Raw genomic sequence first — 14,458 nt, 5'->3', positions numbered from 1 at the left:
GTTATAATAATACATTTTTTCAGGAGTACTTCCGGGTGGCTGTCATTCCTTCCAATGCTTCATTGCCTTTCATTAAGGGCAACATTATTTCCTGTTCTTAATTTGGTGCTGTAATGTAATCGTTTACGTCTTTTATCAATCTGTTTACTGTATATTCCATTATGTTATTCTCGTACGTTCCATTTCAGCATCGTCGTGACGTTTCGATAAACGCCTTTGATTGAAACGAGTCTCTTTCCATGATATGTTTTCCTCCGCCTGTTCTCTCTGTTCTTAGTTGAGTCTTTGTTTATCCTCTTTTTCGTTTCCTCATGATTTTTCCTCCATTTTCTTGACAAACCCGCAGGACAACAATAGCCTTTATATGGTCATGTCATTCATCACTGGCGGGGAGATGTTCACCCATCTTCGGCGTGACCGCAGGTTTAGGTAATCCTTTCCGTGCCACCCCCCTTCTCCATCTTACCTCCTCCTCCTTACCTCTTACCTTTACCATGTATCTCTTTTACCTTTACCTCCTCCTCCTCCTTTTTACCTTTACCTCAACCTCCTCCTTCCCTTCTTACATTTACCTCCTCTCCCTATTACCTTTGCCACCCCCTCCTCCTCCTCCTCCCTCCTCCTGTTTACATCCTCCTCTTCCTCCTCCTCCTCCTCCTCTTACGTTTACATCCTCCTCCTCTTCCTCCTCCTCCTCCTCCCCTACCTCAACCTCCTCCATCCCCTCCAACTCTTCCTACCTCAACCTCCTCCATCCCCAACTCCTACCTTTACCTCCTCCCCTCCTTACCTTTGTCACCTCCTCCTCCTCCTCCTCCTTTACCCTCCTCTCCCTTTACCACCTCCTCCTCCTCCTCCTCCTCCTCCTCCTCCCACCCCTTTACATCTTCCTCCTCCTCCTCCACCTTCTCCCTCAATAATAAACTTTGAAATTCACCCCAACTTTCATTCTTCTCTTGGCATCGTTTTTGTATAGTCGGGTTGGTTTTTTAAATATTAGCAAATAAACACAATTTAGTTTGTATCAGATTTATTAATACGGTTTTAATGGCTTCATTGGAAATTGATCGTATGTGCTTTGGTTAACCTGACTGGTTGTGGTGTTAGAAAAAAAATATGAAACTAAAATACACAAGTACATGAACTAGTCTCGTAGTTTTTTGTAGTGTATATTAAGGCCCCCTCTGTTAAATTTGTAACCTTAGTTAGAATTTAAACCATTTTAATTAACATGACTAGTGCTCGGATGTCTTCTTGTTTTTTGTGACACGAACACTCTGGTGATTTTCATTTGGACCACCAAAAATACAGTCCATTACGTCTCCCGTTCCTGTAATGAGTTTTTGCCCCAGAATACAAAAGGACCGCATTTTCTCATTAAACATGAAACGTAGTAGTGAGTGATATTTTTAAACTCATCGTCATAGTTTGTAGGCTCTTGCTGAAAGTGATTTAGGAAAATAGTTATACTTGTTGAAATCATCTTTGAGGAATAAATATACAAAATGTAGTTTTCAGGAAAAAATATACAAAAAGTATTTTTCAGGATTGGATTTTTTTTTTTTTTTTTTTTTTTTTTTTTCTTGCTTTGTGAAAGTTAATTCATTCTGAATTTGGTTTGCGACGCTTCTTGTAAAAGTAAGCTGTAAAGTTCTTTCGAAAAATTCATTCTGCTTTAAATGATTTCCTTGAAGAGATCGTTCTTCAACTTTCTTCTTGATCGTTAAGAACAGTATCGTTCTTTTGAACAATATCCTCATATACTCTTGAAATGATTTCCTCCTCGATTGTTCCTCAACTGTTCCTTTCCATTAACCCCAAAGGTACTGGTTACGTGTAAATTTCGGGACGGCAGTTTCTTGTAACTTAACAACTGTGTGTGTGTGTTTCTCTCATCAGTTTAGGACGCAACTGTGCGCATATTATTCAATGTGTATTTTAACAGTTTATTCTTTCAGGTGGTCGAACAGTTTCGTCTGAACACCTCAACTGTTTTTGTCTTTCATGCCTGGATTATTCGTCTGTGTAGACTAGCCATTCCAAAGTCAGAGAAATGGAAATTATTGTCCTAAGTAACGTCGACCTACAGAAAAGAATTTGGTTTCTTGTTATGAATCTCTCTCTGTTATATATGGAAAAGAATCTGGTGTCTAGTCATGGATCATCTGAATCTCTCTCTCTCTCTCTCTCTCTCTCTCTCTCTCTCTCTCTCTCTCTCTCTCTCTCCAAGTACTTGATTCTCTCTCTCTCTCTCTCTCTCTCTCTCTCCTCTCTCTCTCTCTCTCTCTCTCTCTCTCTCTCTCTCTCTCTCTCTCTCTCTCTCCAAGTACTTGATTACGGTGTACATGATTTTTGCAAGCAGTCAAATGAACTTCAAGGACCATTTATTTACTCCTGCAGGATAACACAAATTTATACATGGTCCTAGAGTATGTTCCCGGAGGCGAGATGTTCTCACACTTGCGTCGCTTGGGAAGATTTAGGTAATTACTAACAACATGATTATCAATGCATTCCAATTTTTCAACTACATTTTTATTGAGCCCTGTGTCATTCTGTGCCGAAACTAATCACCGTATTTTCTCTTTCCCCTTTTTTGTATGCCAAATGTCATTATTTTCAGGCCTTCACTACTAACCGCAATACGTGACGACTGATGAGTTCTGATTCCGTAACTTGTGCCTCTTCCAGACATTATTTTTATTTTTTTGTAGCGTTGCTTCGAGGAGTTGATTGGTTTGTCCCTGTACCCGCTCTTATGAAAATGAAATCCCTGACATGCATTACACAATTATCTGACGTGTATCAGGCATAGCAGGCACTTGCTTGAAAAATAAATCATGACTGGTCTCTTTCTAAATACTGAATTGCAATGCAAAAATGCTGTCATTAATGACACACACACACACACACACACAGTCTTCTGTTAACAGTGACTTTGCTTCAGATGATCTTGGGGCGTAATGTAGCCCAGAAAACACATTTCTAACCAACCAGCGAGTCCTGTCAAGCAAGTGCTTGATTATGGGAAGCCTCATACACGGTCAGTATGTTCCCTGACATGCACAAGCGACGACCCCCACCCCTCCTTGTTTGTTGGTTATGCCCGATTGTTTGAGTTGATTTTTTCCTTGTGGTTTTCAAATGTGTTACGTCTTGATTTTCAGGATAATTCCAATTTGTACATGGTGTTAGAATACGTGCCGGGTGGCGAGATGTTCTCCCACCTGAGAAAGATTGGCAGGTTTAGGTAAGATGCCCAGATGCCCAGTGGCGTAAATAACATACCCTCCTCCCCTTCCCGTCTCCCAGCTGTCACCAAATCCATGTCCCCTCCAGTGTCATGACCACGGGAATATCTGTAACAGGATGTCACCAAATCCATGTCCCCTCCAGTGTCATGACCACGGGAATATCTGTAACAGGATGTCACCAAATCCATGTCCCCTCCAGTGTCATGACCACGGGAATACTGTAACAGGAAATGGCAAATAAGAAGTAAATCAAAGCCCACCACAGTCATCTCCCTGGACCAACTTAGTTTCCCCTCATCCTCATTAAGAATTTGATCCCCACATTCCTGTATTTTTCGGTCGTGAGAGCGACTGTGCTTCAATATGTGGTCTCCTACGGAGATCCAATTTTTGTACCCCACCACCCCCCTTTTCAACATATTCTGAGCGGGTCGCGAACCCACCTGAACTAACCCTGTGGTTTCGTGTGTACATTTCCCGTGTGGAGCCTTGAACGGATCTTAACCTTACCTCTCTAACCTTCCACCGTCACCCAGTTTTTGATGGATTTTCTCACACTGCATTAGTTGGCTTCATGGTTCTTGGTGTCGGCTCAGGATTTTCACTTGTTTGGTGAAGAAGAACCTTCATGTTCAGGCGCTGCTCGATGTTTCAGTCTTTCAGTTTAAAGAAAGAAAATGTGGAAACACAAAGCATTTGAGATTGGTGACGCTTTGCAGAATAATATTTAAAAAGTACAATACAAGACTTCGAGAAAGTTCTCGCCTGTACATGAGGGTCTCTTAATAATTTATGCTTGCCTGTTGAAGTGGCGCAATTGAAATTTTTTCTTTATTTATACATATATATATTTTTTAGTGAAATGGCAGCAGTAGACGACACCAAGCGTTCAAAAATTATATATTATTCATAGATGTCCCAAGTAGAAGTAATTTGTTGTAGCCATGTGTTTTCCTTCAGCATTTGAGAGGCTTCCCCTTGATGGAATTAGTGTGTGTGTGTTTTCTCATTGTATTTGCTAGAAACCAAGTTGTTTGATTTTTCTTTTTTGCTTCATGGGACACGACTGTTTTTTTTTTTTTCAAAATAGACCTTAGGCTTCAGTCGTGATATTGGCAGTAGTCAAGATAAAAAAAAAATACAGTTCAAACGAATGCAAATGATTTGTTGTGGAAGACATTGTATGTTTATGCCAGTTAATCAACTTTGCCTTGTTGTTGCCACAAAAGTGTGCATATATATACACATACATATATAATATATATATGTATATATATATATATATATAATTTATTGATTCATTCATTTATGTGTGTCCTATACATGCATGTATGTGTTTTTTTTATTGATTCATTCATTTATGTGTGTCCTTACATGCATGTATGTGTTTTTTGTACTCGCCGATGTCGTGAGCACGAACATAGTTGTTATATCAATAAAATGTCATTATAGAGGTTCTTCAAGTCCATTAAATAGACTTAATCATCAGGCTTAAAACATATTCTTGTAATGCAGAGTCACTGAGATTCAGCCAGGCTGATAATACTGATGGACAATGGTCACTTATCCCAGCTTGCCTCAGAGACATTATGTTTTCAAATTATATTTTCCATTTTCCATCTTGTGTTAGTTTACATCTTAAGGTTTGGAACTGCTTTCGAGTCATTTCAAAGCTGATCAAAATTGTAAACATGAGGATCTGGTGACGTACACAGCGAAAAACGTTGAAACATTTGCGACACTTTGAGTTGGAAAGCTGAATTTTGTAAATATGAAGATTTATGATAGACCACAACGGAAGATTTTTGATAGATTTGCCCCTTGTGTAGAATTCCGAGTCGTGTTCGGTTAGTTTTTCATTTTTCAAAAAGTTATCACCAAGGTTATAGTGCCAGGGACATATCTTAGCCACCATGGCTAAGATATGTCGTAAAAACATGGCCTACAAATCTTTATTTTATCCAAACATTGTCTCTTTTTGTCGAGTCTGCTCACTCCAACTTTTTGTCAACGCGTAAATATTGTATTGCACAAATTAACTATGAGTTATTTTGGTGCTTAAACTCACTTTTCACCCCCAAGGAAGATCTGTCAGTAAGATTTGGAAGATGTCACATTTGGATTGATGGTCATTTTTGTTATGAAGAAAAGTTGTAGACTTAAAATAATTGAATGCCTTAGTTAGTTAACCTTCATGAAATACAGAACATAAAAGTTTGAAGTAATTCTGCTAAATGTATCAGGAGGGTAGGAGATAAGGATTAACTGACCAATATTAATCTCACAAAATTAACTTCGATACCTGATAACGGTGATACTGACTTCTCGTAATTGCATGCATGCTTGTGCTTACATCGTTTGTGGTGATGCTTATATTGGTGTTCGAATGACCTCTCTAATGGAATTACATTCTACTTTTTTGTTGTGGTTTTAATTTTCTTGAAGCGAGTTTTGGTGTTCTTTAATGGTGATGATATTACAGACTTCAAAACGTAACTCAAGTTTGTGTAAATTTAACTCAGGGCATCAAATCAGGGCTAACCCAACTTCATCACTGAAAAGCTCCAAGCATGATAAATGAAAGTTCGACCTAGTTCGACCTTCCTTTGCCATGTTGTATATTTAGGATTGGTGTTTTACTTGAAGACTAATAATGAAGTAATGCAAGATTAAACATCAAATTTTCACACTTTGTGTACTGTAGTGTATTTCATTATTTGTTGCATGCATCTTTCTTCAGTGCATAAACATTATTATAGCTGTTGGTGAATTTTGCACCCAAAGACACTTTGAGAATTTACTCAGCTTTTGTGTTAAAATCATGTTAAAAATTGTTAAAAGATTCACAAAGTATTTTGAACAGTGAAATTCTTAAGAAATTGAGTTTTCAAATCAGAGGAAATAAGTTTAGAGGATTTGTATATTGAGAAAAATCTTTGACATGTGCATATTTTCTGTTAATCTGTCATATTACTACTATTTTAATTTGTACTAACGCATTGTCCTGTTTATTCCCTACAGTGAACCTCACTCTCGCTTCTATGCTGCACAGATCGTTTTAGCATTTGAGTACCTACACTATTTAGATCTTATATACCGAGATCTTAAACCTGAAAATCTACTTATAGACAGTCAAGGCTACCTCAAGGTAATGATAACATTCTTGCTGTTAATATGTCTCATTCCCTTTGTATAAGTAAAAAGTATACCCAGGTAAGACTTGAATGCACCACACTATTGAAACAATCAGATGGTGAATCATGCTCCATTTCAGCATTGCTTTCTTGTCCATGAGAAGTTCTTACTGTTCTGTATTCCCTTTGGCAAAAGGGAATACAGTAAGTGTACTGTAACATAACCAGGTTACTGTGGTTTGGTTTTATGAGTGTTGTGCTGCATTCAAATTGACTGCTCATCCTTATATTACAACAAAAATGGATGCCAATGAATTTTATTTTTATTCTTATGAACTTGCAAAAAAGATGCAAAGATTATTCATTCTTGTAAACCTACAAGAGAATTTATGCCCAGTAATATTTTAAATGAAAATCCAAAAATACATTTTTGTACTTTTCCATTAGATGGGGAATTGCATTTATTACTCAATTGACATAAGTGGAACTGTATAGTGTTCTTTTGTTCATAACACTTCTGCAATTCATTTCAGGTAACAGATTTTGGTTTTGCAAAGCGGGTGAAGGGACGGACGTGGACGTTGTGCGGTACGCCTGAGTACCTGGCTCCAGAGATCATTCTTTCCAAGGTATAGCAGCTGCTCTACTGTTAATTTGTCGTACATTAAACATCCATACTTACTTACTTTAACATTTTATCATTAGTATGTTAGGCATACAATTGCTGTACATGGGCAATGTTCCTTAATAATACAAACTCATTTTTGGGCAAAATAGGGTGATGACTTAGATTAACCGGGCAAATATAGGTATTTTTTGCATATGCTGAAATGTTGCTTGGATTAACTGAGTATATTCCCACAGCACCGTTTCCTCATTGGATGGTGGTTATACAAAAGCACTCTGCTGGCCCTTATTAAGATTGAAGAATTAGATCTTTATTTCTTTATAGAAATTCATTTCAAACGTGGTTCGATTCAACAATAAGCTGTAGGTCCCGTAAGTTTGAATACCCATTGGTTCTTAGCCACGTAAAATCTAATTGATGAGAGCTGTTAATCAGCTCAGTGGTCTGGTAAACTAAGGTAAACAGACTTTTTGTGCACAGACTAAGGAAATGTCTATCAAAGGGAAGGATTAAGCAGTAAATAATTTATAAAGAAATGTCAGTGATAGCCAAAAAAAACACTTAATCATTGCAATGAATTTATAAAAGTAATTGCACTGCCTTCACATATTTTTTACCCACATAATGGTTGTGTCCTTTTAAAAAGGAACTGTCAAAGAGTAATTTACTACCAGTATTTAATCATGCTTAGAATGATTCATGTTAAAACCTTGTATTTTTCATTTTACATATTTCATATTCTGTATCATCAAAAAATAACATCTTGCTTTTATATATAATATGAAGTTTAGACATCTAGGTTGGGAAGAAAAATAAAAGGAGTTATTTACAAATGATATCATTTGCCTTTTTCTTCATGATGGCATACCTCCAGGCAGGAATTTAAATTAATTTTTATTATTCATTATGATTGGGACACAAACTGGTTTGTGTTCCTTTAGTTGAACTGGATAGATAAGGCCATTTTTGACAATTTTGCACCCACCCATGAGGAACCCATCATAAATTTTGGAATTTGGAAACTGTTTAGGTGAATGCAAAAAGAGCTGTGATCCTTATCAAGATTCATTGATCTTCTCTTTTATTATTTACAATGAAAACATTTAGTTATTCAAGTTGGAATAAGTAAAAATTGAGGTGGTTTAAATGATTACAGCTTTTTGTGATTAAGTAATGGATTTGCATATCTGTTCATATAATTTCTAAACATGCAGTAATATGCAAACATGATACTATCATTGCAGTGTATTTTAGTGAGAGCACTGAAACATATTTCTACCCTCATATGGCTTGCCAAAAGGATGTGAACTTTACCAAGAAGTGAAAACTGAACCAGTATTATTTTTATTATTATCATCATTAAAATAACAGATCTAGGTAGGAAATTCAAATGTAGGCAAAAATTCATTTATGCACACAAGGATGTTTTGTCCAGTGATCTGGATAATGTCCATTAGACGATGTACCCACTCATGACTTCTCATTTTGGAATTTGTTAACTGAATAAGGATGACTGACCTGCATCTTATAGTATGACTCTCATCTTTTAGATTTACCAAATGATACATTTGTATTCTCTGTAAAAGATTGTTTGGTTTAGAATGATTAGCCATCTACCAAATGACAGCTGCAACTTTTGTTGTTTTGCGTAGCAAACTTAACCTAACACTTTTTGCCATAAATTTTGCAGTCTTAAGTTTTGAAAGAAAGTATAAAATGCTTCTTGAACAGATGTGAAAATTCTGCACCACACATTCATTTACAAGGATTCTGATGGACGTGGATCCCCACACATTTGTAAGCATTATATAACCATAAAATTTATAAAGTGTAGAAAATGTGCAAGTTTGCTGTTCAAAGACATATTTTATGCACTTATCCTGTTAGCTTTTTTTATAGAATGTATTGAGCAATTTTATCACTTATCTGACTTTCCAGGGATACAACAAAGCTGTAGATTGGTGGGCACTAGGTGTTTTGGTATATGAAATGGCGGCTGGATACCCACCATTCTTTGCTGATCAACCTATTCAGATCTATGAAAAGATTGTGTCTGGAAAGGTTAGTGTCTGTTTTCTTTCAAGTATAATCTTTTTCCATTTTGGCCTTTTTTTTTTTTTCCAAACCCAGTTATCTTATTCATTTATAGATATCCTAAGTTTGAGTGCCTTGTAGTTATATCACCAGAATATGACTACTCACTTTTCTATTACCTCAACTTTAAGGTCATTAGAGGCTAAAATTCACTAGTACTATAATCTTAAATTGTGTACAATATAAACACTAATGGCAGATGATAGGTTAGTTTTCCAGTTAGTGTGTAAACATTATATAATCATCTTCATTTAGACATTAGCTGTTCCAATTAATTTTTAAACTGTTGTCTATTTTCCAAAGTCAAAACTCAAATGCACTTGTTTTGTCAGGTACGCTTCCCCGGACACTTTTCTGGTGACCTGAAGGACTTGTTGAGGAACCTATTGCAAGTTGATTTGACAAAACGATATGGTAACTTGAAGAATGCTGTTAATGATATCAAGAATCACAAATGGTTCCAAACCACAGACTGGATTGCTGTATATTCAAGGAAGGTGAGTTACACATATAAAAAGATAGTGTTCAGCTTCACTTTCACTATAGAGTGACTAAGTACAAAACAAATTGCTTTTTAAAATTTCCATTATCAGTGTACAGTATTATGTGAGCTTGATATAGGATTATATCGTAGCATTTTAGCATGTGAAACTTGTCATCAGGTATCAAATCTGTAGACTGCTGGAAAGTTCCAGACTGCCTTACAGAGTATGAATACAGTATTCATAGATTTAAATCCAGTAATAGAGATTGTTTTGCTTGGTTTCAACATTAATAATACTGCTTCTCCTCTTGAACAATTTAGCATTCACATTACTGTGTGGTGGAATAGATCCTTTAAACTCCTTTAAACTTTTTCTCCCCCCTCAAGACATTAGTATAAGACATGTAATGCAGTTGTTGTTGCTAGGCAGAATTTATACCTGAAAATCACATTACTGTACCGCTTAACTAGCATCATTTTGCATGAAGTATACAGCACAGTACTCTAGAGCTCACATTCTAAGACAAACTTTTTGTTTAGAATAAAAGTTCACAGAAAAAGTTAAAATAATTTTTGTGTATAAGTTAGTGAACTTGTACCTGTCAAAACTGGCTAAACGTTGGAAAGTCACTGATATAGCAATGTACCAGAAACTTGGCAGGCGCAACTAGCTCATCATACTTGTAATCAAATTGGTAAGCCATATTGGTAAGCATCTCACCATATTTAGTTCTGAAGTATTGTCAGTTAACTAGAACTACTGGAACACTTAGTAGTTGCTCTAATTTTATATAGATTTATGAAGTTGCATGAAAATTTCAGTGATGTTTCTGAAGTATTGCCAGTGAACTTGAACCACTGGCACATTTTGTAGTTGCTTTAATTTTATAGATTTATGAAGTTGCATGAAAGTTTTTTTATATATTGCTTTCCTTTTAGGTTTTTTTCCTAAATTTGCATTTCTCTTATCACTTAGAAAGCTTTAATTTGCATGATGAGAATATTGTAACACAAATATAGTAGTCCTTCCTTATCAGCAATGGTTGGGACCTAGCAGGCGCAAAAGTTCAAAAGGTCCTTGTTTTAATTGTCTGATTGCTTGTATTGGTTGGGATGCCAGTAACAGTTATGTAGTGCACAAAGATTGCTTGAGATTATCTTGAAGTATAATATTTTGCCTGTAAAGGTAGTTTCTGAAATTCACATCAATAAAATTCTTTTAGAAATTAAGATAGGTGTCACTTGATAATGTGTTCTTTTTATGCAAAGATAAAATTTATAAATTCTCACTTTTGAGCACCACCCATTGATTACGAAGTAATGTATCTAAAGTATTTAAGTTTCTTAACCTTTCTTGTAACTAATCCTCTTTGAAGCCATGGTGTATGTATTTTGTTTTCATTCAAAATTTTCTTTCTCCAAGTCTAACAGTTTTTTATTTTATTTCATGCAGAATAATAATTCAAACTCTGAATCTCAGTAAGTTGTGTAAAATGGCCTTCAGATCCAGAGAAGTCAAAACTCTGCTTCTGGAGTTTGACAGCTATGGTGACAAAGACCTTAACAAGATCTTTCCCAACTTTTTGATAAAGACTGCTGATTTCAGTGCTCCTGCAATTACTTATTTTCCAAAAGTTAGGTTTGTGGTTGCAAAATAATCGAAGAGACATTTAGCCTGAGTGGAATAGGCTTCAGGTCATGAAATTTAACCCTACAAGACTTAGTATGATAGTTAGTCGACCCCAGAAAACTTGGGTTTATAATCTGTTGACTCTGTCCATAAGAGTTTTCAGCTGACGATTTAAAGAAAGAAGGAAATCGTACCTCTGATATAATTAAAATCAGCATATGTATGTGCTTACCCAATTTATCCAACTGAAATTTACCCAGGCTATAGTCACAAAGTACACATACCATAATACTTTACGAGGGATGAATTTTTTTTCATTCTTATGTGTGGCAGTGTTCTCTTTTTTCATTCTTCTGTGGCTATGTTCTCTTTCTTTGATGAATCTTAAGTTATAGATATTTATCATGTCATTTTCTTTTCTATTGCACTCAGTTTTTGCCAAGTTAAAACACAGTATCCTGCATTATAGCTGTCTTACCCAGATTTCTTACTCAGACTCAGATTTGAAGTACAATATATTACAGACTTTTTATAGTACAGATTTACAATGATTGAAACAATTATTTCAAGAATTATTTGCTCAAGAAATGTTATGACCTCACATTCATGTAAAATGTAGCAGTGCCCTAGTTATTTGTTATTATCCGTGATGTAGTTTAAGTCAGATTTACTGTTGTTTTCATTTTGGAAATATGGTTACCCAGCCATTTTTTAAAAAAATAGATGGTACAGTATTCAGCAACAGAGGAAATCATAAAAAATGAAGTATATCTGAGGAATGAGAGAAAGAGCAAGCTGAATTTAAAATATAATTAATTTTCTGTCATTGAGGAAATTAATATGAAAGGTTTGTTTTTCACAGTAATTACTTGCAGTACAGAATTTAAAGAATGATTTGTGATTGAGAAATTCAGGATAATTTATGAAGGAGAAATGTTTTAGTCTATATGTCTTTGAATTTGCAGATAAGGAAGGATGCTATAATTTGCACTAATGTATTGTGGAAATGAGAACAACGAGTAATACAGTAATTTTTGCTCTTAAAGGTTTAAAGTTTTGCAAGACAGATGCTTCTGAAAAAAATCTTCATTTATTTTAATGTGTCATTCAGTAAACTGAATACTTTTAAAAGGTTACAATGATTACTCTTTTGTTCAAGATATTTCCTTGAATGACTTGCTTGTTAAACTTAAAGAAACTAACATATTAAACTTGCATCAAAGGATTTTGAGCTTTTGAAATATTACAGTAAATTTTAGTTTTTTGTGTCTTGATAAATAAAAAATTAGTATGATTCAAAAGCTCAACATGTCTGTTGATGTTTGCTGCATCATTTTGCTCTGCTGAATCTTGCATGTTGCTACTGTTGCTGTATTGCCTTCCCCTTTGGTAGACACCTGCCCCATTGGTTCCAAGGTTAAAGAACAAAGGGGACACTACCCAGTTCCCTCAGTATGAGGAGAGCAGAAACACCTTCCGCAGCTCACCAGAGGAGTTGTACCCCAAGGAATTTTATGATTTCTAAGGGTTGGTACTTTTTTGTTTTGTTTTTCTTTTATTACTTAGATGTGCATGCATTTTTGTAATAATGTAGTTATAAGAGTTATGCATGGGGTGTCTTTACTGTTGCTAAATCTACTTTTAAAAGCCACTATAGTATCATATATATCTTTTAATGGTCTTAATGTTTTGTGAATTTTCAAAATTAATGTCATTTGCCCTATTAAGCAGATTCTTAGTCAAGAAATATATTTCATAGCTGTAGGTAACCTTTGATATCATATGTTTTTATATTTATATTACTTCTGTTTACTTTTTCATCTTTTGCACACTAACAGAAATGTTAATATCACAGCCTGTAGGATTAACAGGGTACATAAGCCCTTTTGGGTGTATCTAGATATTTAGTCATAACCATGTGTATGTTACAAACCAAGATAAAGTAGAAAGAAGTAAATAGGAGAAAAAAAAATTTTTAAAGGAAGGAAGGTGAAATTTTATTAAGTTTCTTTTTTACAGGATAACATCTTCATAGATAAACGTTTTCTGTTCCTACCTTCAGAAATAAACATCATTGCTTCTTAAATTTTAGTATCCTTCAGCAGAAACTGGAGCAATACATTGAACTTGGTAACAAGGTTTGTTAATTAGTGGTCATGGAGTGACTCAGGGAACTATCCCACTTGGCTTGCACCACCATTCACTTTGTTCTTTGGCTCATGTGAAGATGCAGTCTTCCTGCTGGTTGGTTGATGAATTGGTTTTGTATTATAATTGGTTGTATTTATTCCAGTTTTTTATCATATTAGGGAGAAAAAAACATGACCAATGCCATCATTTGCAAGAGGCATGGGCAGTTCCTATGTCTTGTAACAATAGATCCATACAGGTATTGTTCTTTTTTGTAAGAGAAAGGTTTCTGCTTGGTCTTCTTGCAAGAAGTGTGCTGGTTGTATTTCCCTGCAGTGGGAAAAGTTTGGCAAGAGGAGGAGAAAGAACGACAAAAAGAGTTTGCTAGCTTCTTCATGGGGAGTATGCCCTGAATCCTTCTGACTAGTTTCTTCTGCCATCTTCCATTCCTATCCCGCTGCTTGGTAGTATCCCTTCTCAGAAGGATAGCACTCGAGCAGAGAATAAGTCTGGCAACACCTCTCCCAATAGAATGAAGTCACTGCTGGTAGTGGTGTGCACTACCAGAAGCTGCCTCACCCCTTTTTATTCATCAGATTGTAACATTCCAGGATTGTAACATATTTAGAGTACCTGTGAAAGACACGGTCTGCGTTTACCATCCCTGGTAGTCTGTCTTCGCAGTGTTTCTGACAACCTGACAGGGGAGAGGAGCTGTCTCTCCCACTTTCCTCTCCAGTAACGTTTGTGGCTGCCCCCAGCCTCTTTGCCTTGCTGCAAAGGAGGGACTCTTCCTGTTTACAGTGTAGTCTTATCTGCAGAGTCTTCCATAGGAAGTGCTATTAAAGTGAGACCATCAGTTGGCTTGCCTTGGTCCCAGCTAGCTCTTGGTTTCTTGGACAAAGTAAACCCATGATATGTGGATGATGGAGTTCTTTGTCTGGCATGTACAGTAATACCTTCTTTGGTGCATGAGCAGCAGACATACAAGTGGATGCTGATGAGTCAAGCCATCATCAAGTTATAAACTAGATATATTCCTGGAAGAAGCCATTTCCTCCAAATCAACTGTCATTGTTCTTTTTATGGAGATTTCCCTTCTGA

The 14,458-nt window shown here is 35.9% G+C and overlaps 1 protein-coding gene across 13 annotated transcripts in view; it reads left to right on the top strand.

Annotated features, from left to right (window-relative positions):
* Positions 1-14,458, top strand: part of Pka-C1 (Protein kinase, cAMP-dependent, catalytic subunit 1) — a 972,169-nt gene that overhangs the window by 948,729 nt on the left and 8,982 nt on the right. For 4 of the 13 annotated variants that reach the window (XM_067096271.1, XM_067096267.1, XM_067096275.1 and 1 more), the window contains 5 exons: positions 3,168-3,250; positions 6,276-6,402; positions 6,922-7,017; positions 8,955-9,077; positions 9,443-9,607. In XM_067096271.1, the coding sequence (XP_066952372.1) occupies positions 3,168-3,250; positions 6,276-6,402; positions 6,922-7,017; positions 8,955-9,077; positions 9,443-9,607 (594 nt within the window). Of the gene's footprint in view, positions 1-346; positions 430-2,400; positions 2,484-3,167; positions 3,251-6,275; positions 6,403-6,921; positions 7,018-8,954; positions 9,078-9,442; positions 9,608-12,617; positions 12,752-14,458 lie in introns of all 13 variants that reach the window. The other 9 variants (XM_067096270.1, XM_067096266.1, XM_067096273.1 and 6 more) reach the window with 5 other exon arrangements.

The sequence above is a fragment of the Macrobrachium rosenbergii genome, chromosome 52, assembly GCF_040412425.1.
Source record: "Macrobrachium rosenbergii isolate ZJJX-2024 chromosome 52, ASM4041242v1, whole genome shotgun sequence".
Classification (NCBI taxonomy): domain Eukaryota; kingdom Metazoa; phylum Arthropoda; class Malacostraca; order Decapoda; family Palaemonidae; genus Macrobrachium; species Macrobrachium rosenbergii.
This window is presented reverse-complemented; position numbering and strand designations above follow the sequence as displayed.